General features: G+C 37.8%; 1 protein-coding gene across 5 annotated transcripts in view; it reads right to left on the bottom strand.

Annotated features, from left to right (window-relative positions):
• The window catches only part of LOC149036637 (trafficking protein particle complex subunit 11-like), a 25,747-nt gene extending 4,950 nt beyond the window's left edge, over positions 1 to 20,797 (bottom strand). For 2 of the 5 annotated variants that reach the window (XR_016181606.1, XM_089189307.1), the window contains exons 1-29: positions 20,271 to 20,797; positions 19,022 to 19,191; positions 18,390 to 18,460; positions 17,803 to 17,917; positions 16,832 to 16,904; positions 16,134 to 16,160; positions 15,742 to 15,815; positions 15,061 to 15,157; positions 14,111 to 14,244; positions 13,484 to 13,544; positions 12,959 to 13,039; positions 12,151 to 12,238; positions 11,775 to 11,854; positions 11,379 to 11,457; positions 10,624 to 10,678; positions 8,245 to 8,325; positions 7,563 to 7,627; positions 6,951 to 7,012; positions 6,491 to 6,626; positions 6,129 to 6,201; positions 4,905 to 4,962; positions 4,219 to 4,353; positions 3,654 to 3,832; positions 3,201 to 3,326; positions 2,955 to 2,998; positions 2,444 to 2,538; positions 1,456 to 1,515; positions 992 to 1,057; positions 458 to 523 (exon numbers count right to left, since the gene is read on the bottom strand). Coding sequence is in view for 3 of the 5 variants with exons in the window: in XM_089189307.1 (XP_089045433.1) it covers positions 458 to 523; positions 992 to 1,057; positions 1,456 to 1,515; positions 2,444 to 2,538; positions 2,955 to 2,998; positions 3,201 to 3,326; positions 3,654 to 3,832; positions 4,219 to 4,353; positions 4,905 to 4,962; positions 6,129 to 6,201; positions 6,491 to 6,626; positions 6,951 to 7,012; positions 7,563 to 7,627; positions 8,245 to 8,325; positions 10,624 to 10,678; positions 11,379 to 11,457; positions 11,775 to 11,854; positions 12,151 to 12,238; positions 12,959 to 13,039; positions 13,484 to 13,544; positions 14,111 to 14,244; positions 15,061 to 15,157; positions 15,742 to 15,815; positions 16,134 to 16,160; positions 16,832 to 16,904; positions 17,803 to 17,917; positions 18,390 to 18,460; positions 19,022 to 19,191; positions 20,271 to 20,471 (2,652 nt within the window). In the remaining 2 variants the exon portion in view is untranslated. Of the gene's footprint in view, positions 1 to 457; positions 524 to 991; positions 1,058 to 1,455; positions 1,516 to 2,443; positions 2,539 to 2,954; positions 2,999 to 3,200; positions 3,327 to 3,653; positions 3,833 to 4,218; positions 4,354 to 4,904; positions 4,963 to 6,128; positions 6,202 to 6,490; positions 6,627 to 6,950; positions 7,013 to 7,562; positions 7,628 to 8,244; positions 8,326 to 10,623; positions 10,679 to 10,759; positions 10,815 to 11,378; positions 11,458 to 11,774; positions 11,855 to 12,150; positions 12,239 to 12,958; positions 13,040 to 13,483; positions 13,545 to 14,110; positions 14,245 to 15,060; positions 15,158 to 15,741; positions 15,816 to 16,133; positions 16,161 to 16,831; positions 16,905 to 17,802; positions 17,918 to 18,389; positions 18,461 to 19,021; positions 19,192 to 20,270 lie in introns of all 5 variants that reach the window. The other 3 variants (XR_016181607.1, XM_089189309.1, XM_089189308.1) reach the window with 2 other exon arrangements.

The following is a 20,797-nucleotide window of genomic DNA, read 5'->3' as shown; positions in this document are numbered from 1 at the left end:
AACTCCAACGTGATATCAACCAAATTTGCGTGGTCTGTGTACGGAAACCCCAACGGAACTCTACACGGCTTCCTTACGTTACGTTGAGGTGTAGCGCTGTAAGAAACGGTAAACACATTCAGCCATTTGCGAAATTATAAATTCATTTTTAAACCATCGTTTACTGCGGCGTTGCCTTGACGCTAATCAACAATTCCAACAACAGTACCCTAATTCAGAGGCGTGTTGGTCCCAACATGATGCACCAGACCAGGTTTATATTCGCAGAGTTATGCCACGGTCAAAAAAATTTTGACGGATTTATAAATGCACTAATTTATGTCATAACTTTCAGAGTAAGAAAGAAATTTGAGACAAGAGCGAGAGCACGTTTGCATAGATAGCCAAAAGCGCAAGTTTGATCGATTCCAAGAGACGTAAAATTACATCGTAAAAAATATTGCCTACTTTTCCTTACCTTGAGATTTGTCAGAGACAAAGAGATTTCAAATGGCATAACAGTCTTGATAACAACACTTTCCTCCTAGGGCGTGTATAAATCGGGACAGTAGAGAAAGAAGAAAGCAAAAAGACGTGATTTTATATTCACCATGTGGAGGATTTTTTAATTGAGTGTCGAATGAAATCTGAGATTACTTGCGTTCTGTGATTGGTCCAGAAAACTCGCGCCACTTTCTCAACCAATCAGATGCAATACTAGAGCCACGTTTTCCCGCCCTTTGGGCATTGTTGTTCTCATTGGCTCTTTAAGGTCCTTTCTTCTAATTGGCCGTTTTGATTACTTTGGTTATAGTCTTACGACAGTCAATCGAAAAGCGCTCCATGTTACAAGTGCAACTTACATTCACAAGTGCACCAACATTAAAAAGCGAACGAGGATTAAAATTAAATGTGGAAATTTACGCGGCGCTTGCAAATTTGTTTAGTCCTGTGGATTAGAATACTGAGAGGTAGCTTTATCTTTCTTTAAGACACAAAAGAGTGATCTCACCTTGGCACAAGTACAAGTGACTGGCGACGAATTTGGTTCTACTTGGACATCTACTGTATAAGTAATCTGCATAAAAACAAAACAAGAAAATATGAATCTTTTTAAAGAATGTAAGATATCTTAACTTGAAACTTGATCCTTAGAGATTAAGAACATAGAAAAATATTGCGTATCTAAAGGTATTGTATAGAGATCTTTCAACTACGTATTGAACGGAACTCATAGCCAACAGAACATGCACAATAGGGCGAACGGAGGCAAGCGGAAGTGACGTACGAGGGAGAGACGGGAGAAAAATGACGCACTCCTCCCCTCTTGCTTATCCTCGTTCGCTTTAAAAACGCAAAAATGTTGCGCCTCTTCTGCAGGATACGTATAGCACGAAAATATGACTTGAGTTCTCTAAACAGACGCCCAAATATTTGTGATTAAAGGTGCAATTACAGCTTACTTAGGTATTATACCTTTGCTGTTACAGTCCGCGATCCCACTTGAGAGCATTTGACGAAGTACGACCTCTCGATCTAGGAAGAAAAGACGAAAGGGACACATTGACAATATGCAAGACGTGAACTACGACGGTTCATTGGTGTTAAAGCCTAATTTTCCTGCACACTAGACAAACGAAGTATCCAAAAGCACTAAGTAGAGTATGAAAAAGAATCAATGGGCGCATCGAGTACAAATATCCTGCGATATTGTACGGTTATTTCGACAGTTAGTTACTTTGTACGGAAGAAAAAAATCTTGTAAATAGGATGTAGGGTATGAAATTATTTTTATGCTCGGTAGAGAAAATGAGAAAGATCTTTCCTTCTTGTCATGAGCGTGAGACAAAGAAAAACTTCTGAGTGCTCATGAGGAATCGAACCTCAGATCTTCGGATTCCGCGCTCCGATGCTCTACCACTGAGCCGCAGAGACTCCATGATGAACAAGGCCCATTACGAAGTGCAAATATGACACGCGTCCTGCATAATGTTAGGATCAGCAATGTCGGCTATGGTTGGCTATGGTTGGCTATGCTTACGTGAGTTGATTCATTGGAGAAAAGAATGGACGACATCTTCGTATAAATAAATCAGTTGGATAACGAATAACCTATCAGAAGTTTTGGTGTATGGCATCGCTGAGTATTTTCATTCGTTGGTTTTCAATTTGAATCGGTTGTCAAAATACGACACGTCGTAAAAATACACAGCCATACTACACACCAAAACGTCTAAAAGGATAAAAGTACAGTGTGTCATAAGGTTCACAATGTGAAGAAACCAATAAATTCACCACCACCATCAAAGTTTTCCGTTCACAAATCTAAAGCAACTCACGTGCCGCAAATCAAATTTCACTCTGAAATGCATAGCTTGTTGGTTACGGGTAGAGACGCAAGGGTCGAAGATAAAATTCGTAGCCATGCACGCCTATGTATCATCCTTTATACAACCTCTCATACCTTATCAGTCTTTCCATCCACAGTAAATTCCAAAAAGTTCGTTGCATCTCTCTCAGCCTGATCTGCTGCGGGTACTTCTGAGTATATCAAAGCGCCTGGGAATACAATTAAAAGAAACTCGACATTTTGAACGAAAACATATTAATCGGTCAGATTATGAATGCAATTTGGAGCAATTTTCAACTAAGTGTTGAAAGTAAACCAAGATTACATTGGGTTTGCCTAACTTCGCTGTGTGATTGGTCCAGAAAACTAGCGCCTCTCTCTCCACCAATCAGATGTAAAACTTCCGTTTTACCTTGAACTCTAATTGGCTCTTAAAGTTATTTTCCTTTCTTCTGATTGGCTGTTGTGATTCCTGCGGTTTTGGCTTACGACGCTCAAGCAAAAAGCGCTTTAACGCTATAATCTTCCGACGTAGGAAAATACCCAGGCTCTCTCAAATTGAATATCTTTATTGACATAGGACAATATAACATTTGGGAAGACGTTGTTGTTTTAAAACACTCACCTCTTTCGGGAGATTCCTGCTCGTCCTGAAATCCAAGCCATACTCTAAAAAAAGGCATATATTGTTGTTGTAACGCTTGAAAGAGGACTTAGGTTCACGGAAACCGAAAAAAGCGCGAAAATGTGAGAAAGGAAAAGACATGTTGCGAAAACACTACTTTCAAATAAAAAATGGACGGTAGGAGAGGAGGGAACTGGTTCACGTTCTTGTTTAACACTTAAATAAAAACACACTGAAAAGGCATACCTGAGGTCTTTCAGCGGTGTATCTTCCAAACTCTCAACAACCAGCTGAAGTCCATACAGCTCGTTTACGAGGGCGGGTGGTTCGTGCTTCAGTGTGATATTAACTCTAGGCTTGCGCGGTTCAATTCTGGCGTAAAGAGTTCGCGAAGGGAACTGATATCAACAATAAATTCCACCTTGTTGGGGTCGTAATTATTCATTTGACTAATTACTAAGAACTCTCAATACCATGTGATTCAAACCTGTAAGCAATTACCATTCACGTGGATACCGTTCTTTACGCGCACTGATTGGCTAACTCGGAGGTAGATACGTTAAAAATGTTTTGGCTCACTAGTCATTCAGTTTGTGTGGTACAAACTGAAACAATAATTCACCTCTGCGTCTGTTAATAATTGTTACTATAAACTCTACTCCGTAGCTTAAGATTCAAGGAAAAACTTGCATGACTTACTTGATTTTCGAGATGACCTTTAACTCATCCCAGTCAAACTGATCCTCCTTGCTGGCGGATTTTAAACCATATGACACAAAAGGGAGGTTTTGGTTACCAGTCTCCCCTCCCCAGCCACTCCACACCAGTGCAGCACACCGAGACTCACGGGACCCCAACTCCAAAGCAACGGAGGTGACCTAGGAACCACAACGAAGAAAGCTTAAATCTGAAGTCTCTTTTAAAGCAGTCTCCTCCGGAAAAAAGTTTTCTGTCAAACTTTGACGGTGACACTACCAAGAGATCTGGGTTTGAGCCCTGGTTGGGATCACTGAGTAATGTTCTTGGGCAAAAATTCTTTACTCTACACCTAGGAATGATAAAGTGCGGGAAGCGGGGGGAGGGGGGCAATCTTACTTTGGACTGGCAGCAATACTCTAAAGATAGTTTCTAGTAAAAGACCGTTAGCTTTTCCTCTTTTGGCTACTAGTCTCGTAAGCTGACTGCAACAATTATCATTTCACACGAATAAATTATTGATAAGTGCAAAGACTCGAATGGCAAATTATTTCAGTATTTTTTTTACCTGAAGTAGTTTTCCAACATCCTCAGGCTGGGGCACTAGTTGAAACGGTATGACTTTGGTCTTTGCTGGAAGAAGATACAATCCACCCTCCCCTTGAGCGGACCCAGTCTCCACAACACACTGTTGGTTATAAAACTAAGATAAAAGATAAAAGAAAATTGAGTCAGGCCAGTAGAAAATGCAACCAAATTAGATTCCAGAGTGTCATGGCATGATTACAGGCAGGTAGACACGAAATTAGCCTGTTCCAAGCATGCAATCACAGCCGTGAAATTCCAATCACAGCGGCTAAGCACAAGAGCATATTAGTGACGCGTACTTGGTCGACCTCATCGCCTGAAGAAGACTGGCAGTATGCAGTCGAAATGTTGCGATTCACACCCGAAGTGACCACAAATGATTACATTTCACTTTTGACGCCTTCAAGATCATAGACAATAAGACATCAGCTCAACGCCATATGCAAAACCAAACCAATCATGCCTTTTTTATCCGCGTTTCCTACACTTACTGTTGTACACAGTTGTTTGATGTCGGTTCTCCTCGGTGCATTTTATGGTCGACCTTCGTTCCGGTTAGCTGTGGTAGTTACCTTGCTATTGTAAGCTGGAGACTAAACTGTACTTTCATATTTTGGCGAAACAAAGTAACACTAGCCTAACGTATGTAGGAATATTTTAACTTACCTGATTGCTAAAGAAAACGGCAATCTTCGAGAATCGGATGGGAAATGGGCAAGAAACCCTGAAATATAACAACACACAACAATAACAAGTGTTTAGACCTTTATTTAGAACAACTTTCAATTGATTGTCAATGGTAATGCGGAACTACATCAGTTTTTCTTCGTTACGGTCAAAGATCGGTCTTGAAAAGTCGAACCACTATCTCTACCAATCTCCCGCCTTTTCCCGCTCTTTATGGCAGTTTGTTTGTACGCTGAGTTTTCGTAAGCTTCTCGTGATATTTTCCTTTATCCTGAGTTGCCGTAGAGGTTATTTTAGGTTGCTGTACAACACTCAATCGAAAAGCGCTCTCAATGAATCACCGAATCGTCACCATGCATAATAGAACTAAATAACTTCAGTGCTGACAGTTTTGAACCAAGGTTGTGGTCTCGTAAAAGCTTCCTCTTAACCATATCATTCCCATGAGTAATCAGAACTTACATTCTCCATACTTTGATAATTTTCAACGAAGACAGTTTACGAGAATTAAGAAAATGATCCATTATGGGATATTCAAGAAAGAAACGACATGTTACGGTGCGTCTGTTCAATAATAGATTACAGATGACGTCAAAATGTATCACTTTTGGTTCTTTCCAGCATTTTAGCGTCGTCTGTGATCTATTATGGAACAGACGTATGGCATCAGGAGATCTGTTTGTCAAATATAACACCAAATCCTCATGGCATGATAACATGTCTAGCCCTACACGTAGGAAATGCTTTCCTGCAGATCAGGTACGAAATTAGCCTTTTCCAAGCGTTCAGAGTGAAAACCAGAGAGGTTTAAGGTCAGATCGCGTGCTTCATAACGCTCACAAAGAATCACCGAATCGTTACCATGCATAACAGAGCTAAATAATTTCAGCGGCGCAGACGTGAAAATGTACCACTTTTTTGTTATTTCCAACATTTTGACGTCGTCTGTGATCTGTTAATGAACAGACACACGGCATCATGGAATCTGTTTGTCACGTATAAAACGAAATTCTCATGACTCACCATCAAAAGAAAAATCTGTCATTTGTTTGGAGAATTAATAAGATCTTGAGAGTTAAAGGTGAAAGCTGTTTTGGATTAAGAGCTTGAGAGTTAAGGGTGAAAGCTGTTTTGGATTAAGAGCTTGAGAGTTAAGGGTGAAAGCTGTTTTGGATTAAGCGACTTTAAGAAGACATTACAAACCTTAAGAAAATTTGAAGAAGGATGGTAGAATCTGCTGTTGTTGAAACTGAATCAAAGACTGCCTTGCATTCCACTGAAGGAAGAACAAAATTGAAAACAACAGGAAATCTTACAATATCACACTTTGCATAAAACAAATAAAATAAATTCATTCATTCATTAATATTTTGAACTTAAAAATTTTACCAGTCTCTTTATCAAGTCTTGGTTTCAAAGGGTATTAAAGAAGAGTTTTTTTTTACCCTACAAGATCTTGGTTGCTGTATTTGGAAATTGAATTTAGGAGTTTCTACAGCTAAATTCAGTTTCCGCCTCTGTAAACTGTGAAAAAAAAATACACAGTAGAGTTGACATTTTCTTACCAAATGGTGCTATTTGTTCCATCTGTATGGTAAATACTTGGGGCGCCTGTGGTGTCACTTTAAGTGTTTTCCATAGCTCTTTAGCTTCTTCCACTGCTTCAAAGTCACAGCCTGGCTCGGGCTCAGGACATTCATTCTGTTTGTAATTCCAATGAAAAATTCGAAATGAAACATGATACAGTGATAAGAATTCAGTTGTCTTTCGTAACATCCTCATCCTGTAATAGTAGCGCTCGACAAAAAGTGAGTTATCCACGCGCGAAAGACCAGCCATGCGGGCAAGGAAACTCTCTTTCCCGCGTTTTTAACTCGCGTTCAGCCGCGCGCGTGCTTTCCATGTCTAAATCACCAGTGTCAGGGTCGTAGATGACAAAAACAGAAAGAATCAGCGTAAACTCATTCTACAATAAAAGTTCCTCCATAAATCCTCTTTAAACGACCATTGGCAGTAAGTCCTTACCGACATGACGTGAATAAGATTAGTCTGACATCTTGTTTTCTCTTCAGGTGAATTTTCAACATCTGATGTTTTCTTGAATCAAGGACTTTACCACTAATACAATAACAAATATTGGGTAAGATGTTTTACTAAAGTATTACACCGCAGTGAATTTGACTTAGGCAAAATCTTTACAGCTTTATACAACTACAAATGTCAGTATTATCCTAAAATTCCCAAATTTTGCAACCTTACTAGTTGGTTGCCCAAGAATACCTTGCGTTTTGAAGGCGCTTTTCAGCCTCTCCACCTGACTTGGAAACCAATTTAACCCTTTAACCCATAAGAGTGACTAGCTTCAAGAACCAATAGGAACTCAAAGCAAAAACAGGCACCCTGCCTGAAGCGCGGGAAAACGCGGAAGTCCAAGTCGTGGTTGGTTTTAGTTTTGCATCTGATTGGTTGAGAAAATGGCGCGAGTTTTCTTGACCAATAACATAACGAAGCTAAGTTACACCAATGCAATCCCAGATCACTTTGCATTGAAAATAACTCTACCCGAAAGAATCACTTCACCCAGAAAAAAATACTACGTTCAGTTATTCAAATGATAGGCAGCATTTTCAAGGATACATCTTCCCGTCAATTCAAGCGAAAGGGTGATATATTCCTCCACATTGCCAACCAAGTACGCACACCTGCAACAAGAGTTAAGAAGACTAAGGATACACGATTAAATAAATCTAAAACTTGAAGTTGAGAAAAACTGTTTTGAACGTTTTACACTAAAATTGCTATTCATAAACAACCTCTTGGCAATAATTTGACGTTAAACAAGAAGACAAACTGAGATTTTTGGCATTGGAGCAGTCCAACAGAACAGACGTGGAATCATTCCGTCTGTCCGATTTGGCTGTGTCCGTGTCGTAAATGAGCCAAACTTCCACCAACCTCGACGTAGTATCCCCGATTCTCACGCTTGAGGGCTTTTCAATAACGTGTTGCCAACCACAACCAAGGTAAACCCAACAACCAATCACAGTGAAGATAAATATCACAAGTGATAACTTACAGAGGAAACAAGTAAGCTGCCTGAAGCGCGGGAAAACGCGCGTTACCAATGCGCCATTGGTTTCAATTTTACACCTGATTGGTGGAGAGGGTGGCGCGTGTTTTCAAGACCAATCACAAAGCAAGGTAATGCAAAACCAAGTAAATTCAGATTATTTCAACTGAAAATGTTTACATGTTGAGTTCTCAGAAACAAGAGCTGGAGAGTACAAATCTTGTCTCACTTACTACAAAACAACAGTACCTCAGTGATGTGATTAAAACTGACGTAAGAAGTGACCACCATTTTTCTCTGCGGTAATCCCAGGTGACTTTTCCCAACAACCTTAAAGAAGAAATCTACGAGGGTTATGAATAAAGCCCTAAAAAATGCACATCTAAATTACATTTTGGCCTAAATTCCTCAATAAAGTTACATGGAATATTAATCAACTCATTTTGTGGTACGTTAGCGTCTTTTCACGAAATTACTTTCACGCAACGGCCTCCGGCCGAAAGTAATTTCGTAGGAAGACGCTTCAAACGGCCTGGCCTGCCTGTGGTACAATACTTGACCACTACTGATTCTAAACTGAAACTTTCTCTACTGCTTTACTCACAATAAAGCTTTACTGTAATCCCTGGCCTGGTCTGCCTAGTCTGCCTATGGTACAATACTTGACCACTACTGATTCTAAACTGAAACTTTCTCTACTGCTTTACTCACAATAAAGCTTTACTGTAATCCCTGGCCTGGTCTGCCTAGTCTGCCTATGGTACAATACTTGATCACTACTGATTCTAAACTGAAACTTTCTCTACTGCTTTACTCACAATAAAGCTTTACTGTAATCCCTGGCCTGGTCTGCCTGGTCTGCCTATGGTACAATACTTGACCACTACTGATTCTAAACTGAAACTTTCTCTACTGCTTTACTCACAATAAAGCTTTACTGTAATCCCTGGCCTGGTCTGCCTAGTCTGCCTATGGTACAATACTTGATCACTACTGATTCTAAACTGAAACTTTCTCTACTGCTTTACTCACAATAACGCTTTACTGTAATCCCTGGCCTGGTCTGCCTGGTCTGCCTATGGTACAATACTTGATCACTACTGATTCTAAACTGAAACTTTCTCTACTGCTTTACTCACAATAAAGCTTTACTGTAATCCCTGGCCTGGTCTGCCTAGTCTGCCTATGGTACAATACTTGATCACTACTGATTCTAAACTGAAACTTTCTCTACTGCTTTACTCACAATAAAGCTTTACTGTAATCCCTGGCCTGGTCTGCCTATGGTACAACACTTGACCACTACTGATTCTAAACTGAAACTTTCTCTACTGCTTTACTCACAATAAAGCTTTACTGTAATCCCTGGCCTGGTCTGCCTGGTCTGCCTGGTCTGCCTATGGTACAATACTTGACCACTACTGATTCTAAACTGAAACTTTCTCTACTGCTTTACTCACAATAAAGCTTTACTGTAATCCCTGGCCTGGTCTGCCTGGTCTGCCTGGTCTGCCTATGGTACAATACTTGACCACTACTGACTCTAAACTGAAACTTTCTCTACTGCTTTACTCACAATAAAGCTTTACTGTAATCCCTGGCCTGGTCTGCCTGGTCTGCCTATGGTACAATACTTGACCACTACTGATTCTAAACTGAAACTTTCTCTACTGCTTTACTCACAATAAAGCTTTACTGTAATCCCTGGCCTGGTCTGCCTGGTCTGCCTATGGTACAATACTTGACCACTACTGATTCTAAACTGAAACTTTCTCTACTGCTTTACTCACAATAAAGCTTTACTGTAATCCCTGGCCTGGTCTGCCTGGTCTGCCTATGGTACAATACTTGACCACTACTGATTCTAAACTGAAACTTTCTCTACTGCTTTACTCACAATAAAGCTTTACTGTAATCCCTGGCCTGGTCTGCCTGGCCTGCCTGTGGTACAATACTTGACCACTACTGATTCTAAACTGAAACTTTCTCTACTGCTTTACTCACAATACAGCTTTACTGTAATCCCTGGCCTGGTCTGCCTATGGTACAATACTTGACCACTACTGATTCTAAACTGAAACTTTCTCTACTGCTTTACTCACAATAAGGCTTTACTGTAATCCCTGGCCTGGTCTGCCTGGTCTGCCTGTGGTACAATACTTGACCACTACTGATTCTAAACTGAAACATTCTCTTATGCTACACTCACAATAAGGCTTTACTGTAATCCCTGGCCTGGTCTGCCTGGTCTGCCTATGGTACAATACTTGACCACTACTGATTCTAAACTGAAACTTTCTCTACTGCTTTACTCACAATAAAGCTTTACTGTAATCCCTGGCGTGGTCTGCCTGGTCTGCCTATGGTACAATACTTGACCACTACTGATTCTAAACTGAAACTTTCTCTACTGCTTTACTCACAATAAGGCTTTACTGTAATCCCTGGCCTGGTCTGCCTGGTCTGCCTGTGGTACAATACTTGACCACTACTGATTCTAAACTGAAACTTTCTCTACTGCTTTACTCACAATAAAGCTTTACTGTAATCCCTGGCCTGGTCTGCCTATGGTACAATACTTGACCACTACTGATTCTAAACTGAAACTTTCTCTACTGCTTTACTCACAATAAGGCTTTACTGTAATCTCTAGCATGGTAATACTCCTCACCCATCTGAACCACTGGTCTGCCTGGTCTGCCTGTGGTACAATACTTGACCACTACTGATTCTAAACTGAAACATTCTCTTATCCTACACTCACAATAAAGCTTTACTGTAATCCCTGGCCTGGTAATACTCCTCACCCATCTGAACCACTGCAGAATTAACAAAAAAAGACTCGCTTTTAACGTGAACATGAAAGAACTTCAGAGCATACAGTAGAAAATGATTAGCTTGCCCAGTTATCCATATGCAATATTAATCATCACTGTAACTACTATTCAACGTACAGGTGTATCCCTATGTTTTATCAAGTATTCTTATTGCATATTATTGTCATATTGATAATTAGATAAGAAAAGCCAATAGACCTCGACTATGTACACTATATCACTCTGCTTCGTAAATTTAATAAAAAAAAAACTTTTAAAAGCACTACATTGTCATGAAGAAACAAAAGCTTTTAGTTGCATCTTGCTAAGTTCTTAACCCTTTACACTCTAAAATCAGTCTATATATTCTCCATACTGTTCTTTACACATTTCCTAAGGTGCTGACAAGTAGATTTTGTTCACCAATCAAAAGCCTCTTTGGTTGGTGATCATTTCCTTTATTCTCATGACCTTAACATGTGATTCAGGGCTGATATTTTAGGGAGAAATTTGATGCTGGTCACTCTTAGGGTTTAAAGGGTTAAATTAAAAAAAGAGAGAACTTACTCAGGTATCTCTTCATCCTGGGTGATTTGTACTTTTTAAACTGAGCCACTGCACTACTGAGAAGGGGAATGATAACCCACTGTGAGAGAAAAAAAAAAGGAGCCAATATTCTAAGTACCTCAACCAAATATACAAAGTAGGTTAGCATAAATAAAGAGATTGATGGTAAGAGTATTTGCTAACAAGGTATTATGTAATACTGGCAATTGGGATTTCAAATTCATAATTGCTTTGGTTTGGCTAGAAAGCTCATTGATGCAATTGTGCACAACCAAAAATTTACAGTCATATTAACCTTGCATTTAAACTTAATTTGTCACCATGACTTCTCCCTGACATTTATCTGATCTTAATTTTCTTGAAATGAAAGTCTGCCAAACAATACAGTGCACTTACAGAATGGTCCACTTGGATTTCTTGGGACTGCAAGGCTATAATTCCAGCCTTCTCTATTCCTGCATCTGGTGGTTCTGTTCCTACAAATATATTAAGTCAAATGAACCCAGCAGTTCTACAAATTGAAGGAAAGTATTGCATCTCAACAGATCAAGTTTCAAATAAGCTCAAAAAAAAAAAGTTTTAAAATTTTTTTTCTGACAGAGTGTTTTTAATAAACAAAAAGTTTTCCCTCCTCTAATGGAACAAAATTCTAACACTGAGCTTTTCAACCAGTACATGGTTTAGCAAAGGAAACTTACTGAGTGTCTCAACACCTTTTGTACTTACTCTAAAAAACACTGCCCGAGGAAAAAAATTATATATTTGCAGTTACCTTGAAAACCTTGTCTCCAAGGTCTCTGACCATAGAAGTCGAGATTTCCAGCATTTTCTAAGGGATTCATAGTAAGTGGAGTGGTAGTCTAGAGATGAATTAATAACAGATTCCAATGTATTAACTAAAAAGTAACTCATCAGACTCAATGAACAATAAAAGTTAATTACATGCAGAAAACAAATGACCCTTTTGAGTGGTAGTTAATTAGTTTTTGGTTAGGTGTACTCTGAAGGGAATCTATGACCCTTTCTTGCCACTAGTTTACATTCAACATTATCCCACACTACAAGGGTGGTTTAAAGTCTAAGGCAATATTACTTATATCAAAACCTTCCCTGCCCCTCCCCCAAACAATTTCAAATTTTGTGTGCTTTGTAAACATTACCAGGATGTCGTGCCTAAACTTAGGCTTTACCAACATTGTTAGAGGGGGGGAGTTCTGTGTACACAGCTGAATTGGCAAAAGATGGCCTTTTGTAATATGTTTGGATATAGGATATCTTTTTGATAACTGTCCGAACAAGCTTTGACCTCCATTGTAGCTGTGTCCACCCATGTGCACAAGTATGTAGCCCAATTTATCTGGGTGAGGCCCTCCAGGAAAAGTTCTTTGGAAATAATTTGTACTTCAAAATTACCTAAGTCAGACAGTTCTAGTCTTCAAATTTTTATTGGTAAGTTTCAACTAATGATAAAAAAATGGTCACTTTCATTAAGAAAAATATTGCTCCTTTGAGTTTGTGTCTGTCACTGTTCCTTCAGATCTTTCTCAGCAATCCTCTGGCATGATAATAATTTTACTTACATGACACAAGCCCTGGCAAAGCTGTCTCCTGACAATGGCATTGTTTGCTGCTTGTTGATAGTAAAATCCTGGGTGTTGAGTCTGTGATAAAGTAACAGTTAAGTCTTTACCAGAATCTGAGAGTATGACTGATTTGGACACTCTAATCAGTCACTAGACCAGATTTGTTTGGGCACATTTACATCAATCCTATTTATTAAGGTGCCTCTCTCTGTTTATAGCCAAAATTTAATTAGGGGAGAAAAGATCATCATGATTGTTAAGAGATGACAAAAAAGTACCTTTAAAACAGAAAAACACTCCATTCTATTCATTTATATTGCATACAATAATTATTATCATAAGAGATATAGCATAATGGGAGACAATTTTTTCTTTATTCTAAATACCAATTCAGAATACTTAGTAACATAATTAGTAAGAATTTCTTTCTCTTCTTACAGATGTATTGTTGTTTGTAGATTTAATAAATAAATATTTCATTCATTAAACCAATATGCCAACACAGATCTTCTACATTGTTACCTGTAAGGCGGTTAAACCATTTCTGATGGCTTCATCAAACAGTTCTCCAAATAAACTGAACCTGTATTAATTTTTCACATAGTTTGTTATTGATTAAGCCTCTATAATTCCCTACCATACAGCATGTTGTATTAACTTTGACAATTATTCATCATTGAACTGACTAACAAATTATTTAAAAGTCTCCTGTTTTCATCATTTCAGTTCCATTACGTTGAAAAGTTCAGTAAAAAATTTTCACTTAAACTTGACCTGTTCTTGATCTAATGTTGTTAAGAAACAAGAGTTGTTAGATCCTGGTCACAGCTTGGGTTTCTTTGAAAGCAAAAACCTTCTAGAACACAAACCAAAGAGGACTCACCACATCAAAGCTTATCATGGTTTCTGTAGCATAAAGAGACTAAAAGTTCTCTGTCTGGATTTGATGCTACATATAGGTCTGGTAGATTACCCCCTACCCCCACCCCCCAGCATTTTTATCAAATTCCCTTCATAATTGGCCGATACTTATTTCAAATCTGGGGTGGAGGGAGGTACTTTAGCTGTACATATGTAAGTGCCCAAAAAACAAACTGAATGCAAACCTTTCAATTAAGAGTGAGGAGGCTAAACAGAAAAAATACTCACTGTTTGGAGAGCCAGGCTGAGTGTTCAAAGGCTAAGTCAGGGCAGCCAACCTTTTCCTTAAACAAATCCACATGCTTTCTGAATTGTGATATGGCATCTAATGGGGCTGATGCTTGGAAACTTAGACGGCAAATCTGTGAGACAATTAATAAAAATTGATTAATACTGTTTGGTTGTCAGGATAACTCAAAAGTCTGTAATATATGTTGTAGGAGGGATATAAATCACCAGATATATTGGTCCCATAGGACATTTAAATTCCACTGAATCTAAATTTAGCATCAAATGTTTTCAAAGATATTTGGTTTTTTTGTGACCACTCTGCCAATAACCATTTTGTTTCTGTTTGTCACTGTTTCCAAAACACTCCTGTAAGTGACCATATTAAAAAATGTTGGACACATTTTTGGTACTGTGTTTCTCATAAGCAGTCACCGACAGGTTTGTTATAAAATCAGAGAGAAATAAGGAATATTTCATCAACGTTGTAAGTGACACTTTCTATAATGTAGTTTCATTCTGAAATGAAATTGGATGGTTAAGTGGGTAAACTGATTTCAAGAATTAATAAATACCAAATAAGAACTGTACCATAGTTCACTCATAACTTTCTGATTATATTTTTCTAAAATAAACTTATTAAATGGCCACCTCCCTAAAGTGCCCACTTAAGAGCGACTTGACTGTACACCTCAGACTTAGAATTACAGATGGAGATCTTTTGATTTAATGGCACAATTAAGGTATCTGGTGAAAAATTTACCTTGCATATTTGACAAAAGGAGTACATAATCCCAAAAATGTAAAATTACGTGATAAGAAATCATGTCTTTAACTCATCCAAGATGTACAATGTCTTCTTCACATCATTACTTTTATGTAACTATTATTACAATGGTATACACCAAATATATATTGATTAGAGTTCTAAAATATGAAAAAACACAAACCTTGTAATTAATAAATCCAGCAACAACTTTGATCTCTAGTATGTTCATGTCAGTTGTCTTGATTTCTCCAAGAAGACTGTATGCTTGCCTGTAGTGCCTGGGGTTAAAAATTAAAAAAGTCTTGCATCAATCAGCTGATGTCTGGTATGTTAATATGCAAATGTAACTAACTTGGGAGTTTATGTTGAGAGATCTCCATGGCAGGAAGACTGAAAATATTGGGGGAAGAAATCTGTGGCAGGAGTTGCCAATTTTGTAAACTGTCTTTGGCTGTCATGTGGCAAGGCAGAACAACTTTTAACTCTCTGTCATTTTCTTTCATAAAAAAAATTTTGCTCCCTCCTTCTCCTCCACTGTCCTAGTTCTAAACCTTGAGATACCTTGTGAAAATCCTACACTAATTGCTGATCATTTCAGAGACAAGCATTGCCGTCAGCTGAAAGTATATTGTTTAATATTCTCACAAGGTGTCCTTTTCAAAATTTTCATTTCTACTTTTCCTCTTTAAATTTCTTTTCTCAAAAAAGTCTCTTAACAGAAAGTTCGCTAATACAGCCCTGAAAGTTCCTTTTCCTTCCTGACCCCTTAACCGAAAAAAAGGGAAACACTGAGATCTACCTTTTGGCCAACTAATTGCTGTCATTGTAAGATCAATAAAAAAATAAATACTGACGAACTTACTTGATAGCAGAGTGAGGGTCTTGTCTTAGCTCATTGAAAAAGGCAACCTTGAATTGGTGTCGCACCAACAATAGCTACAACAACAGTAGAGAAGCAAAATAAGAGATTTATGAATTGTTGAGGCCATTTGCAAAGCAAAATGTGGTCAGTGATGTCTTTGGTGGAATATAATAATAATATATATATAAGAGGGTAGCAAAAAAAAGACACTGAATGAGAAACATTTCAAAGTAACACCCTTCAAAGCTGACATCAACAAGCTTTTTCTGCTTAGAATTCTTGGTAACTCTTTCCCTCAGCCTTTAACTAAATGTAGTTCTGTAGTTTGAGTAGAATCCATCACATCAAATTATTGACATACAAAGATCACTTTTGCAAAATAAAGTTCTCACCTGATGAGTTCCTTTGTTAAGAAATTCCTAATGATCATAAAGAGCATGAAAACATAACAAGTGTCTCTTCATTCCGTATATTGATAAAATTTTCCTTTTTGTGCTACAACAAAATTATTTTGATGGTAATTCTGGCTAGTGAAAAGGTAATCTATAAAAACATTACATTGCGCTACCAGGCAAGTTATACAGGATTGTATATGACCCAGAATTTTGGCACATTTTCCAACAGACAGTTTTAGCTACTGATACTTTTCTGTCCTTGATCTGAGAAGAGAAATTTACTTAGTACAGGGGGAGTGTCCTACTAAAAGACCCAATGGCTTTAGCATGAATTTATGTCGAACTAAGGCAGTTAAACCAAAAGAGTCCAAAAAGCTAACCAGAGGGCTATCTTTTCCCCTTTTCCTGACTAGTTGAAAATTCAATTCAAGACACTCAGAGACTGTGGCCTCATCTTCAATCTGTGTCATCCATCTACGTATCATCTATGTACAAGACGATGTAGACAGTGACAGTTGAAAATAAATTTTAGACAAGGACCATTCAACAGTGGACACAGTTTATTACATTTGCCACTGCATCTCCCTAGTTTCTGCAACATGAAGCAAATACAGGCTTGTTGCTTCCTCCTGGCTGGGATTTTAATAACCTGACCTTCTCCCTACTCCCTTAAATTTCCAGAATTGCAACCTCACCTTGTGGGCTTTAACTCTCCTACATTCTCCATGGTAATAACTTTGTGCTAAATCATAAAAAGCATTCTCCAGCCTTAAAAAAAAAAAAGAAGAAGAAGAAATATTTATCTCATAAGTTTCAAACCTGTTCCTTTTTTATTTTAAAGCTGCATGAATTTCATGTCCCATGAATGACTACGATAACTTGTAGTATGATCATTCAACTGTTTAACTCCCATGAGTGACCAAGACAGAATTTCTCCTTACAATATCAATACAATATCAACTAGATTAGAGATGAGAATAAAGAAAAATATCAATTTAGGGATTAAAGGGTTAATCAGATGAAAACACAAATCAATAGAGAGGCTGTTAACTCTCTTGGGAAAGTCTTGATAAATGCTAATAACATCTGATTTTCTGATAGATATTCCCTTATTTTTAAAACATTCTCATCCCATGTAAGTAACTAAACAACTTGTAGTAAGTCTAAAGTTAGTTTAACCCTTTAAGTCCCACTAGTGACCAAGACAAAATTTCTCCTTACACATCAGTACAATATCAAGCAGACAAGTAATGAGAATAAAGAAAAAATATCCAGTGGAGGATTATTGGTTGATCCAATTCCAAATCCTCCACACAAACATCACATGAATTGTATGGCAGACAGTAAAGAGAATTACTAATGAAATCTTGAGACTGAGTTAAAGGGTTAATAGAGTCTGAGGCTTACTCATGTAAAAGCTTTTCAATTTCTTTCTACTTCACTGTCACTTTTTCCAAATAATTCTAACTAACTAAGTCTTTATTGTGTCCTGTTTTGTAACTTTTCTTGATCAGCTAGAATAAATACAATAGAAAAAATATGAAACTCTTACTAAATAAATTTTTTCTTATATTTGACAAAAGTTTGGCTTTTACATTCAACTGCAAACTCAATGAAAACCAATCTCATCAAAATCAATCTAAAATGATAAATTTTGTACAAATACCTAATTGTGTAGCCAATCAAGTGATCTGTATGTGGAAGGACAAACAATGATTTGGCTGACAGGTCACATGCACTGCACAGTGTTGCTGCCCTCTCTAGTGCTTGTAAATCATCACCTGTGATTCATTATAATAGCATAAATTTCCTCCATGAAGGGTACTCAAATCCTTGGATACAGGAACTAATATGAAATAATGTATTTTTTTCTGAAGCATGTCAACAGGCTGGAATCTTAAATTCTTGACTCTGATTGGCTAATTGTACCCCAGTAACTGGTCCAGCTTGTTAAAATACAGTTTTACAATCATGTTTTTCTATGTGGGAAGAAACTGTGCCCTTGACCTCGATTACAGACACCAGTCTTGGGCCATACTCAAGACCTTGGGCACAGTTTTTCTCCATTTTCCAGCCCATGCCTAGCTCAATAAATGACATGTAAATAAAATCATAATGCCTCTGGCAGATTTATAGGATAGACCTGGCAGTCACTTGTGGTTTGATGTTAGCAGTGAAAACACTAAACATGGATCTAAAACTCTCTACTTAATAACATCATCTTTTGACTTCTATGTATTTACTGATGTTTACCTGGAGGAAGAGGAGCATTCTTTTGGATAAGAACCACAGCAACCTTAGTGTTCTGGTCTTGAAGGCTGGTCCTGTTCAGAAATTAAAAGATTGCTTGAAATGTGTAGAATTGAAGTTATAAAATCCAAAATTATTCATTGTACTGGGTATTTTTTTTTTTGCATTTGATGAGTTGATGAGTTTTGTAATGTTCTCATTATAACTTACAAGTATCTGATTGTCACTTGGTAGAGAAGGAGGTTTCCAGAGTGTCAGGAGCACTTACTGTTGTTATGACAAACTTATTTCATGGCTGTTATTTGAATTGCACTCTAAATCACAGGAATTGTTAATTAAACTGATGATTGGACAAAAGTCATTTTCTTTTGTTAATTAAACAATTGTTTTCTGCTCAAATTTACATGTTAGTATTTACATATTATTCTGTGTGTTTATCTGTCAGAGAGCATGGAATTAAGTTTTTGAGTTGTACAATGTCATAAAAATCAACACATACAATGGAACCCTCTTGCCTAAAAATCAAACTACACTTGTCATTATACTTATTAATAATTTTCAGTCATGTCATTAGTGCTGATTAAGGTTCACTGTTATAGAGGGGTAAGATAAAATTCTCACTCTCCTGTTATTACCTGACTCTTTCTAGTTTTGAAGCACATTCAGTTTGCCTGTCTTTCCACTGAACGTCATCCCAATCCAACTCATAAAACATGACCACCACAGCAGGAGAGAGATAAAGATGTTTGTGCATCCATTTTGTCTTCAAGATACCCTTTGGTATGTACCACTCATAGGTAGAACGCTACAAGGAAACAAGACTCAGTGATAAAAAGCCAGCATATACTCGCATAAGCAGAGGTCTCAGTAACACTGGTTACAGGAGGCCTACTGCTTCTGTGAGAGGTCTTACATTACTAATTGGTTATCTGCAAAGATTTTCAATGGTAGTGACCCCACTAATGGCAGTATCTGCCCTCACTTATGGAAAATATTACTGAGACTCCATGAACACCAACAAAGATAAAGGTTCACTTAAACCTTTAACTCCCAGAAGTGATTAACATGAAACTTTTCCCTATGATATCCAAACATTATTCAGCAAACAGGTAATGAGAATATTCAAACTTATCAGGTAGAAGATACTATCTTGATCTAGCATCAAGTTCTTTTAACTAATTTACAAGGAAATTTGTAGCAGCTGGAGGGGAGAATTAACAATCAGATCTTAGGAGTTAAAGGGTTAACACTTCAAATCCCATGAGTGACGGAGACAGAACTTACTTTTAAAATTTCAATGCAAAATCAAGCAAACAAGTGATGAGAAAAAAGGAAAAAAAATAAATTAGAGGATTATTAGTTGATCCAATTCCAGATTTTCTGAACTAACATCCTAAGAATTGTAGGCCAGACAGTACAGAGAATTACTAAGGAAATCTTTGGAGTAAAAGGTTTAAGAAAGTCAGAACTCAAAGAAGCAAGAGAATGCTTCCTTGGGAAAAAAACCCAGGAGTGTGATTGATTTGTGATAAACTCTTCTAAATGATTTTGTGGAAATCACTCGTAGAACTTTCTTTATAAAGAAAGACACCCCTTGCTGTACAAAAATAGTGTCCATTTAACCCTTTAGCATCTAATTTCTCTTTGCTATACAACCCCAGATTCAAACCTTAAGCTAAGGTCATGAGAATACAGGAAATGATCACCAACTACAGTTCTTGATTGCTTAACAAATTCTCCCCGTCAGCACCTTAGGAAATGTATTGGGAAAAGTATACTAAATAAACTATACTGAAAGAGCTTAAATGTAACCAAAATAAGAAGAATTTCACGTAATCAAAGGATTTAAGAGTGACTACACTTAAAAGCGATAGGAAAGCTCACCTTTGATTTTGCTTTGGGAAATTCGTGATCAATTGGTAGAAGTCTGAAGGATAGTGGAACTCTCTCAGGATGCCTGTTCACAGAAAAAGACTCCCAGATAGCTTTGTGCAAAGGTTTCTGATTAATATCAAGTCCCATAAGAGCTGTGAGGCCCAAAGGACGGGTCGCGAGTTCTGTCGGAAACTCGCTGGCAGCCGCCATTATTGTTTAGGCTAGAAATGTAACCTGGCCGGCTGGAACGTCGACCGGTAGTGACTAAATCGGAAATATCGACTTCCGTGGACGCAGATTTTTTTTAATAGTAGTGGTTCCTTGCACTTTCCACGAGTGAATGGCTATCAGCGGTTAAGTCTGATCTATATCGGGGAATTGCGATTGTTTTGCTTGGGGATCGTTTCTTTAACGACCAGCTGTTGCTATAAAAACGTCTTCGGTCGTTTCGCCAACGTTTTAAGTTATTTCACCAACATCTCTGGTGCTTTCAGGCACTGGCGCTTCCTTTCAAATATTTCAGAGCTAATCCACTT

Source organism: Pocillopora damicornis, chromosome 12 (genome assembly GCF_964200805.1).
Source record: "Pocillopora damicornis chromosome 12, jaPocDami1.2, whole genome shotgun sequence".
NCBI lineage: Eukaryota > Metazoa > Cnidaria > Anthozoa > Scleractinia > Pocilloporidae > Pocillopora > Pocillopora damicornis.
Note: the sequence above shows the minus strand (reverse complement) of the source record. Positions and strands in the feature narration are given on the sequence as shown.